Source organism: Schistocerca cancellata, chromosome 7 (assembly GCF_023864275.1).
Source record: "Schistocerca cancellata isolate TAMUIC-IGC-003103 chromosome 7, iqSchCanc2.1, whole genome shotgun sequence".
Taxonomy (NCBI): Eukaryota; Metazoa; Arthropoda; class Insecta; order Orthoptera; family Acrididae; genus Schistocerca; species Schistocerca cancellata.
The window spans coordinates 344,951,709-344,963,953 of NC_064632.1; the positions used below are offsets into that span (position 1 = coordinate 344,951,709).

At 45.7% G+C, this 12,245-nt stretch overlaps 1 protein-coding gene across 1 annotated transcript in view; it reads right to left on the reverse strand.

Annotated features, from left to right (window-relative positions):
* LOC126092764 (odorant receptor 13a-like) overlaps positions 1-12,245 on the reverse strand; it is a 74,280-nt gene that overhangs the window by 54,412 nt on the left and 7,623 nt on the right. The window contains exon 2 of the mRNA XM_049908491.1: positions 4,025-4,473. Coding sequence (XP_049764448.1) covers positions 4,025-4,473 — 449 coding nt within the window. The remainder of the gene's footprint in view (positions 1-4,024; positions 4,474-12,245) is intronic.

A 12,245-nucleotide genomic window follows, 5' to 3' on the forward strand; every position in this document is an offset into this window, starting at 1 on the left:
TTAGGGAATTCAACATTCCGAGATTCGCAGTGTCAAGAATACCAAACAGTACCGAGAATACCAAATTTCAGACATTAGCTCTCACAACGCAGTGGGCGGCGGCCCTCACTTAACGACCGAAAGCAGCGGCGTTTGCATAAAGTTGTCAGTGTTAACAGACAAGAAACACTGCGTGAAATAATCGCAGAAACCCGTTTGGGACGTGCGGCGAACGTATCAATTAGGACAGTGCGGTGAAGTTCGGCTATAATGGGATATCGCAGCAGGCGAATGACGTGAGTGCCTTTGTTAAGACCACGACATCGCCTGCAGCACCTTTCCTGAACTAGTGATCATATCTCTTGGACCCTAGATGACTGGACAACCGTGGTCTGGTCGGATAGGTCCGCATTTCAATCGCTAAGAGCTGATGGTGGGGTTCAAGTGTGGCGCAGACCCCACGAAGCCACGGACCCACATTGCCAACAAGGCACTGTGCGAGCTGGTGGTGGCTCCTTAATAGTTTGGGCAGTGTTTACATCATGGTCCCAAACGAAGATGAAATTTCTGTCGATGAAAATGCATCATGTCAGAACATTCTGGACGATTAGAGCGAATGATTTGGCCGAACAGCTCGCCCGACATGAATCCTACCGGACATTTATGGCCACAAAAACGAGTAACGGCACCACTTTCGCACTTATGGATGGCTATAGAGGCAGCATGGGTCAGTATTTCTGCAGGGACTTCAAACCAGGTGTTGAGTCCATGCCACGTCGAGATGTTCTACTACGCTGGGAAAAAGGAGGTCCAACACGATACTGGGAGGTATCCCAAGACTTTTGTCACCTCAGTATAATTTGTAAACAGTATTGTCATTGTGGTATACAGCGTAATGTTGTGTAACAAATCAGCATTCCCCACACAAGTCTAAAAATAAACTGTCTTCTGTTATACCAGGTTACATTGAAACAATTGATAGTAGGTTAAGAACCGATTATATTGAGGTGGGGAACCAGTGGTTGTGTTATGGACATACATAGAGTACACCACACAACAGCAACATGCCTCATAGTGATTGTTCAAAGTGACGACCGCCTTTCTCAATGCATGCATGGGAACAGTCCATGAAATTCGGCCACACACTCTCTCGAATATCCCTGGTGTCTCTTGTATCATAAGACAGTCAGCTCGGATCCATCCGTTTCTACGAGGGTTTCATACACCAACAGCTTGATGTAATCCCAGAAGAAAAAGTACTGAGGTGTGAGATGCGACGATCATGGTGGACATGGAACAGGACTTCCCTTTCGATTCCAGTGGTGAGGGTACGTGTTGTTGAGGTGGTTACAAAGATTAACATCGAAGTGGGCTGGTGCACCATTATGTTGAAACGACATCAGTTCACAGACAACAAGCAATATAATGTCCAAGAACTGTGGCAGCACATCTCACAGGAATGTCATGTAGCGTTAAGTGTTCAAATATAGAGGCACCAAATAAGGTCCTGTTAGGTAAACTTGGACAATCCCCATCCATATATTGACAGATACTCATTGCTGGTGGCCACTGATTTGGGTGCCCTGGTCATTATCCTCACTCCAGACATAGCTACTGTGGGTGATGAAAACACCATCAGCAGTAAATGAGGCCTCATCCATGAAAAATACATACTGTATGAAGTTGGGGAATTATCCATTGAAAGAAATGAACATGGTGCTTAAAATCTGATGGTCCCAACACTTGGCGTGTTCATTTTGATGGAGGTGTAATGCCTGTCCCACCAGTACTCTCTACATGGTATCCTTCGAAATTTGTGTTTCACGGGCAATTTGATGGTGGGTGGTCGGCCACATGATACAACACCATCTTCTCAAAGTCTACTGTTTGGATGTGTTTTCGGCAGGATCCTTGGCGAGCTCTCTGTGGTGTAAACGACACCATCACTTGCAGGCTGGTATCCACGGAGATAACGTCTTCCAGTTAGGATGACACCTGCTGGAAAAGCGTTCTCTACACATTTGTGCTGCTTTATGGGCAGTACATCCTGGCATAGCGTACATTAAATGCATGTATGCCAATTCTTGTGATAATTAACGTTCCATCTTTGACTAGCCCCATGCACTGTACACAACAACACATCTCAACATGGTCACACCACAAGGTGTCTGATGCAATGGACAACTAACACCAGGAATAGTTGTGTGCGTGTGACACACGTTAATGAGCTGATGCAGGACATGTAGTCGTCACAATACATATGCACTACGAGCTAAGCAGTGTAAAGTAAGTCCGTTTGGTGGCCAGGGATGTAGGCATTTTATCACTTGCCGCCTGTTCCAACGAAAAACAGACACCCAGAGCCTTTCCGAGAGCGCAGCAGGATTGCATGCGCCATTGAAATATATGTATTGAGACTGGCCGTCGTCACTTGGAACGACTACTATGAGCTATGTATTTGTTATGCTGTGTACACTGTGTAAGTCTGTAACATAGTAAAGATGCGTTTCCGATCATTCCTTCCCTACATCAATATAATCGACTGTGGACCCACTATCACCTGTTCCAAAAGATTTGAGAGACCCTGTACAAAACGTCATTATGCTCATACCTATAGTCACAATGCATCTACATCTACATCTACATCCATACACCGCAAGCCACCTGACGGTGTGTGGCGGAGGGTACCTTGAGTACCTCTATCGGTTCTCCCTTCTATTCCAGTCTCGTATTGTTCGTGGAAAGAAGGATTGTCGGTATGCCTCTGTGTGGGCTCTAATCTCTCTGATTTTATCCTCATGGTCTCTTCGCGAGATATACGTAGGAGGGAGCAATATACTGCTTGACTCTTCGGTGAAGGTATGTTCTCGAAACTTTGACAAAAGCCCGTACCGAGCTACTGAGCGTCTCTCCTGCAGAGTCTTCCACTGGAGTTTATCTATCATCTCCGTAACGCTTTCGCGATTACTAAATGATCCTGTAACGAAGCGCGCTGCTCTCCGTTGGATCTTCTCTATATCTTCCATCAACCCTATCTGGTACGGATCCCACACTCCTGAGCATTATTCAAGCAGTGGGCGAACAAGCGTACTGTAACCTACTTCCTTTGTTTTCGGATTGCATTTCCTTAGGATTCTTCCCATGAATCTCAGTCTGGCATCAGCTTTACCGACGATCAACATTATATGATCATTCCATTTTAAATCACTCCTAATGCGTACTCGCAGATAATTTATGGTATTAACTGATTCCAGTTGCTGACCTGCTATTTTGTAGCTGAATGATAAAGGATCTATCTTTCTGTGTATTCGCAGCACATTACACTTGTCTACATTGAGATTCAATTACCATTCCCTGCACCATGCGTCAATTCGCTGCAGATCCTCCTGCATTTCAGTACAATTTTCCATTGTTAAAACCTCTCGATACACCACAGCATCATCTGCAAAAAGCTTCAGTGAACTTCCGATGTCATCCACAAGGTCATTTATGTATATTGTGAATAGCAACGGCCCTATGACTCTCCCCTGTGGCACACCTGAAATCACTCTTACTTCGGAAGAGTTCTCTCCATTGAGAATGACATGCTGCGTCCTGTCATCTAGGAACTCCTCAATCCAATCACACAATTGGTCTGATAGTCCATACGCTCTTACTTTGTCCATTAAACGACTGTGGGGAACTCTATCGAACGCCTTGCGGAAGTCAAGAAACACGGCATCTACCTGTGAACCCGTGTCTATGGCCCTCTGAGTCTCGTGGACGAATAGCGCGAGGTATAATTTTAATCTTGAATAAAGTGAAAATATTTTTTCTTTCCCTGATTCTGTCATTTCTTTGTAATGAGTTCCCCACAAAAAGCAATACATGACGTAATACAATGACGAAAAGCGCTCACTTCGCTGAAATATAACACTGATTATATGTGTTACTGAACTTGTAGACAAATGCTCAATACATCTTGTCTTTCCCCCAATATGCATGCGAAAAACGCCTAAAACTTGCAAGTGCTCCTACTATTGCGGAGTAATGCTTAAACGCTTACCTAATAATGGCTTGATGATGTAGGACGCACTTCTCCAGTCGACAGTGAAGGTCCCAGTAGCCAGTAGTCTGTAATGAGTCCACGGGTGTAGAGGAGTTCTCTCTGGGGAGACTGACAATTTTGTTGTTGAGCAGTGCTAGTTGCATCCGTAGCTGATTGATGAGGCTGACGTTGAAGGAGTCCAGTACCATGGTCATCACCACGACGTGCACCGTTCCCACCGTGCAGTAGACCCAAGAGACGGCAAAGCCCAAGGGCGTCGACGCGTCATAGGGCAGTGCCAGGAAGAAGGGGAGGCCCTCCGGGCTGACGGGGGTGAACAGCCAGTAAGTGGTTACGAGCACGCCGAGCGAGATGTAGGTCAGCGTGAAGCGGCGGACGTTGCGGCCCTGAGTGAGCAGCACCGGCACGTCGTCAGGGCTCAGGAATTCTGCGAAGTCCTGGCCCACCTGTAAGACCCGACGTACAACGTAAGCCACTGACTGAGAAACCTTCTGGAGACTGTAAATTTAAGGCTTGTCAAATAAGACCGATAACGGTTTCCTACAACACTACACAATTGGTGCTGATACCGTGGCTACCGATGATGACCGCAAGACAGCTCACATGCCTCAGTCCAGTGCAGTTCCACTAGACTTGGCAATGCTGTGTCCATGCAACCTTCTTCTCTCTTCAATGAAGCTGTACACGGCAGTTAATACACTCCTGGAAATGGAAAAAAGAACACATTGACACCGGTGTGTCAGACCCACCATACTTGCTCCGGACACTGCGAGAGGGCTGTACAAGCAATGATCACACGCACGGCACAGCGGACACACCAGGAACCGCGGTGTTGGCCGTCGAATGGCGCTAGCTGCGCAGCATTTGCGCACCGCCGCCGTCAGTGTCAGCCAGTTTGCCGTGGCATACGGAGCTCCATCGCAGTCTTTAACACTGGTAGCATGCCGCGACAGCGTGGACGTGAACCGTATGTGCAGTTGACGGATTTTGAGCGAGGGCGTATAGTGGGTATGCGGGAGGCCGGGTGGACGTACCGCCGAATTGCTAACACGTGGGGCGTGAGGTCTCCACAGTACATCGATGTTGTCGCCAGTGGTCGGCGGAAGGTGCACGTGCCCGTCGACCTGGGACCGGACCGCAGCGACGCACGGATGCACGCCAAGACCGTAGGATCCTACGCAGTGCCGTAGGGGACCGCACCGCCACTTCCCAGCAAATTAGGGACACTGTTGCTCCTGGGGTATCGGCGAGGACCATTCGCAACCGTCTCCATGAAGCTGGGCTACGGTCCCGCACACCGTTAGGCCGTCTTCCGCTCACGCCCCAACATCGTGCAGCCCGCCTCCAGTCGTGTCGCGACAGGCGTGAATGGAGGGACGAATGGAGACGTGTCGTCTTCAGCGATGAGAGTCGCTTCTGCCTTGGTGCCAATGATGGTCGTATGCGTGTTTGGCGCCGTGCAGGTGAGCGCCACAATCAGGACTGCATACGACCGAGGCACACAGGGCCAACACCCGGCATCATGGTGTGGGGAGCGATCTCCTACACTGGCCGTACACCACTGGTGATCGTCGAGGGGACACTGAATAGTGCACGGTACATCCAAACCGTCATCGAACCCATCGTTCTACCATTCCTAGACCGGCATGGGAACTTGCTGTTCCAACAGGACAATGCACGTCCGCATGTATCCCGTGCCACCCAACGTGCTCCAGAAGGTGTAAGTCAACTACCCTGGCCAGCAAGATCTCCGGATCTGTCCCCCATTGAGCATGTTTGGGACTGGATGAAGCGTCGTCTCACGTGGTCTGCACTTTCAGCACGAACGCTGGTCCAACTGAGGCGCCAGGTGGAAATGGCATGGCAAGCCGTTCCACAGGACTACATCCAGCATCTCTACGATCGTCTCCATGGGAGAATAGCAGCCTGCATTGCTGCGAAAGGTGGATATACACTGTACTAGTGCCGACATTGTGCATGCTCTGTTGCCTGTGTCTATGTGCCTGTGGTTCTGTCAGTGTGATCATGTGATGTATCTGACCCCAGGAATGTGTCAATAAAGTTTCCCCTTCCTGGGACAATGAATTCACGGTGTTCTTATTTCAATTTCCAGGAGTGTAGTTGTCAGACAGCCACTCGCATAGTAATTTACCCGTTGTTTTTCATGGTTACAGAAAAATGTAATTATTGCTGGTGTCTTAACAGTTGTGTGTAGCCTAAGAAGCGCAGTTATGAAGAAGAGAATAGAGAAAAACAGACTGGTGAGAGGAATGTATTTTATGACAGGCGTTCAATAAGTAATGTAACGCATTTCTTTTTTCTCGGCCAATTTCGGCTGAAAAATGCGGAATTTGTTGTGGGACATCGTAGAATGTTCGCGCTTCAGCTGACCCGTGTTCCAGCACGCGTTTGTGCCGTTGACATGTTGGCATCGTGTATTCGGATTGTGACCTCTCGTTTCCTTAGTGCATTCATTGGCGCCACTACGTTTGCTCGCTTTGTCTGTCCGTGAGTGGCTGCAGCGGCGTTTGTCGATAGCGAGTACTGTGGTACTATGTTTGGAGCGGCCTCAAGTATTTCCGGGTCGTCGTGTGTCGGAGTGCAGTTGGGACGGAGCAGCAGTGAGATCCGACCGCGCCAGTACTCGCCGAGGGAGCTGGCGATATATGCACTGCGCGATGGAAGGATGTGGTGTGCGTACTGTAAGACCTTCGGTACACACACCATCAGATTATTTGACTTGTCGCTCTAGCGAAGTAGGCGAGTGTCAGCAATATGTCTCGTGGTCTTATCGTGGCGTGTTTATCTTCTGCCGTTAAGTCAGACGATAGAAATGCCACTTGCACGCTTAGAGTAGCAGATTGACGGTGACCAACTTTAAACAGAACTTGATTAATTTTTCACACACATTTATTAAAATAATAAAAATCATCGATATTACGTAACTTGATTCTAGATGCTGTTTCCAATTAACAGTCTGAAGTTCCTTTTGTCTTGGTATGTTAATCTTATAATCTTATTCTCACATATCTCTGATACTTGACGAAGTATCTGTTCATTTATCTTCATGGCTATGTACACGAATGTGATAATCTTATTAGGCGCATACTGAAACTCGACTATAGACTAATGCAGAATAATGCAGACTGACTGGTCGGAGGTCTGTACACTCGTTATAATACCTCGCGCGTTCAGGTATCACTGCGCGAGTGTGATCCGCGAGGAGAAAAGGTTCTACGTTAGCAGCAATCTCATTGGCTGCGTTACATATTAATACGCGGATCGGCGGAAGCAGAATTTGGTCCGTCTCTAAGACAGCGCCATCTCGTAGTGCGGAGACGGACGAGCGCTGCGCCTGCGCTGTTGTGCTTAGCGGGCGCGCTCTATTGGGAAAGTTGTGTACGCGCTGACTACGCGGAACTATGTACACAACAAAGGATGTGGTCGCGAGAGTGCACGACCACGTCGAGGTCCGGATTCAGCGAGTTTAAGTTGAATGGATCGTTATATTCGAGTAGTGCATTTTTCACTTGTGTGTGTGTCCTTCAGTCGAAGTGACGTCATGCCATCAAGCTGTCAGTTGGCGGTTTTGTAGTCCGACGTTTCCCTTGACTGACTTTATTTGCAAAGATCGATGGTTGGTCGTTCGGTCAGTCGCCTCACTGGACGACGTGTATCTGGTCGTCCGACCGTCTCTGTGTTCTTAGCGTTCATGTCTACGGGAAATTCGTCTTGTTGCTGTATAGTGACTGTTTTAGCATTGTCTGAGTTGTTTGTGGAATTGTCTTTTGCGGTTCTATATCCATTTAATCAGATTTTGAATAGACAGTTTGATCTTAACTCTGTCTGCGTACTAGGATTTGGTGCAGTCAACTTGTGTAATTAAATGCTTGTCATTTGACGATGATAACTGTTATTCTATCGCGGTATTGGTTATTGCATCTTAGGTAGATTTTGCGAGTGTGCTGGTCGACGTTTAAGCTGTCCCTAGTTTGAGTTTCCATCCTGTTAAGTGAGCGTAACTCTTGGCTGCCTGTCTCACCGCTTACGCAGCTGTAGGGGCTCTTCTCAGATCGATCCTCGGAGCAATGTCTGTGGCTCACTGCCTTCTTTATTTGGTCTGATTGTGTCAATTGTTTCAAAATAATATTTTGTTTAAATTATTCCTATTGCTTGTGTCCTTCAGTCCACAAATAATTAAAATTTTCTTTATACAGTGTACCTCGTGTTACAGTCAATTTTTTTATTTGGTTGTTTTAAAAATTATTTTGGTATTTTTTAGCGTGTAATTCTCTTCCTCATTTGTAATTCAGGCCTTCAGCTGTTAACTGATGATGATGATGTTTTGGTTTTGCGGGGCGCTCAACTGCGTGGTTATCAGCGCCCGTACAATTACCCAATCTTTCCTCAGTCCAATTTCGCCACTTTCCTGGATAACGATGAAATGATGAAGACAACACAAACACCCAGTCATCTCGAGGCAGTGAAAATCCCTGACCCCGCCGGGAATCGAACCTGGGACCCCGTGCTCGGGAAGCGAGAACGCTACCGCGAGACCACGAGCGGCGGACGCAGCTGTTAACTGTTCTGAAGTATTGCTTGTGGCCTTCAGCCGACAAATAATTTCAATTCTTTCTTAATTAGGCCTTCATCCGTCAGTGTAGCTTGTGTTAGTCAATTTTTTAAAATGGTTGTTCTAAAAAATTATTTCCTTAAATAAGGTGTACTTGTTTACTGAGCAACCAACGGTAACTGAGTAAGGCCCATCCACACCTTTTCCTGCCTTCCCTAAGTACCACGTTTCATCAGCTCCTGCAGTTTCATGAAGTTCCTATGGGTGACATGCTATATGTAACCTTCAAAATGGCCTCTGTGACGGAGGGTTGTTCCAAAAAGAGAGCTGTCATTAAATTTCTTTTAGTGAAAAACCAGAGCATCGCAGGCATTCATACGTACCTATAGAATATCTACGGAGACCTGACAGTGAACAAAACGATGGTAATTAGCTGGATGCGGCACCTGGCATCGTCGCAACAAGACCGCCCAAACTTCGTCTGGTCTCCCGTTGCCGGCCGGCAGCACACAGCTGTGACTCCTGCAGTGTTAGAACGTGCAGACACTCTCATTCGAGGTGATCGACAACACCTCGCTGCACAACTGGATATCTGTGTTGGCATCGGAGTCACATTCGTCCATCAGTGTGGTTACTGACAAATCTGCACTGGGCACTGGTTCCTCATACACCCTAGAACCAGGATCTTGCACTTTCCAACTTCCATCTGTTGGCCTAATGAAGGACGCACTCCGTGTGAAGCTTTACGTGGATGATGTGCTTGTTACTGATGCAGCAAGACGGGATGGCTCCGACGTCAATCATTAGAGTGGTACCACGCTGGGGTAGAGATCGCCCCCCCCCCCCCCCCCATAAGGTGGCTTAAGGCCATCGCATGGAACGGAGGTTATGCTGAAAAATAGGATTTTGTAGGTATAAGAGTGCCGAATAATTTGGTGTATTGGAATCGTAAATAAAACGAACCTGCTCTCAGAGAAAAAAAAAGTTGCATTACTTACTGAATGCCCGTCGTAGTAGAGAGAAACGGTATACGGATGTCACAGTTCAAGGCCAGAGTGTGGAATGTATCATGACATTAATCAGAGTGCTTCCACCAAGATATTACTGTTGGTTCCCATTTACAGAAAACTCAGTTGACATCACTGTAGTAAAAATTTTAATTTCAGATTAATATCAACTTTTACAAGGTAAACAGATTTTTCACAACAGACTTTTAGCACTGCGAAAAAAAGCAGAAACGTTACACAGTTGTTTTTCTGTAGGATTACTGATTTCAGGTAGTTCTCCACACCAGTAAATCCTCTGCGGGTCTCTTCACCTCTGCATAAGCGCACTGTACCATACATAACGGCTTATTGTGTTTAAGTCTCGATATTCCTCTACAGTTTTCCCCCCAATACTTTCTTCTGCTATCAAATGGATGATTTCTCTATGCCTGGAAATGAGTCCTACCAAACGATCCGTCACATATATGACGTTGTGCCACAAATATAGTTTCCCTTTAATTATATTCAGTACGTTACAGAAAGTGACAGTTCATAAAGAGGAATACTGCACAAGTTGTTTCTGTTTAGACTCTGATCCTTGTTAATAATAAACTGCAAAAAATTTCTGCCAAATGCCTCTGACAGACGTATAATGGAGAGTCGAGTTTCATTTATCAAAAGGGATACTGTAAGTTATTTAAAAAAAGAACATAAATAAAATAAAATAGAATTTAGAGTTCAAAACTGAGTCCCTGACTTCCACCACTCAACAGGTATCAAATACCAACCGCAGCTTGCGCTATCTGTAAGATATTTATTAAATGACGTGGCATGAAAGCTCTCGGATCTGATTATATAGAAGGGTACTTCCCGTGATTCTGACATTCAATAAGCCGTGGAAGGTGTTTCAATAACAAAATTCACTGCCTGTCGGGAATGCTACCCATTGTAACCCGTCTATGTCAGGTAAAAAATAATTAAAAAAAAAAAGGTTTGTGGGGCTTTTAAATGCCAACACACAAATCATCATTTCTTACCAGGTGATAGTATTTTTCACAAAGCATATTTAGCGTTGAAATATTTTGAGCATTGTTATATTCAAGAAGTCCCTCTAATTGTCAAATACCTGCACTTAAATATCAAAACACGTCGTCAGTTCTAATCTGTTATTTTAATTAGTGGAAAATGGGTTTCCTGTTGATACTGGCGGTTGGCTGTCCCGTTCCAGTTATAAATGATTCGGCAGCTGTAGATTTGAAATAGTGGACCTTCGACAGGACGAAAGACTAAAAGGACCGAAATGGAATGGTTCAACTACTGAAGTATGAAAGAAGGCCCCAGAAAAAACATGCGCAGTATCAAAAGGGTATGCCGTGAGACTGATCTCGATGAGTATGAATCACAGTACTCAACGCTCAAGGTAATGATCTGAACTAACTGCTGAACATTTAAATGAACATGCGTGAACTACACTTTGCAGTTACCAGCTGGTTTACAAACAGGACACAGCGAAACTGAACAAGCTGAAAAGCACTTCACAAAAGTAACTCCTTGTTTATTGTTGTGTAACGGAATGGTGTTCATGAGTGATGGTTATAAAATGAAAAATAAATGTTTCATTATTAATGAAATAAAATATTTCATCATTAATGTAAACTGTTAGCTTCCCTTCGAATCATTTCCATTCGTTTAAAAAACGAAACTCTGCCCGAACAGGCAATGAAGGCCCAAAGCGACCGACCGGTCACCGTGTCATCCTCAGCCCACAGACGTCATTTGATGCAAATATGGAGGGGCATGTGGTCAGGACACCACCCTCCTCAGTTTGCCTCACAAGGGCTGAATGTAGCCCGCTTGCCAACAGCGCTCGGCAGACCGGATGCTCACCCATACATGTGTTAACCCAACCCAACAGCATTTAACTTCGCTGATCTGACGAGAACCGATGTTATTACCACGGCAAGGCCGTTGGCCTCGAGTCCTTCCACTTGCAGCTAATTAATGTAAGATTAGAGCCCACTCCTGACATAAACCTTATATGGACTATCTACATCTGCGTACATACTTCACAAGCCACCGTGGAGGAGCTTACTTAGTACCAATATTATCTATAGTTCCATTGTCGTTTGACCGAGGAAAAAAGATTGCAGCATGCGTCTGTCTTTGTTATTTTATTTTTTTAGTCATCAGTCTTCTGAAGGGTTTGATGCGGCCTACCAAGAATTCCTCTCCTGTGCCAACTTTCTAATCTCAGAGTAGCGTTTGTAACTTAATCCTCAATTATTTGCTGGATATTCAAATGTCTCTTTCCCTCCACAACTACCCATTGTACCATGTTCGTCATTCTCTGATGTCTTACCGGTTGTTCTATAATCTTGTCCCTTCTTCTCGTCCCTGTTTTCAAAATATTGTGGAGAATCTTCTTACTCCTCATCTTATCAGCCCACTTAATTTTCAACATTCATCTGTAGCACCATGTATCAAATACTTCGAATCTCTTATGTTCCTGTTTTCCCAAAGTCCACGTCTCACTACCATAGAATGCTGTGCCCCAAATGTACATTCTCAAAAAAATCTTCCTCAAATTACAACTTTTGTTTGATACTAGTATACTTCTCTTGACTGTACACGCCCTTATCTCTCTTACAGTATTCTCATG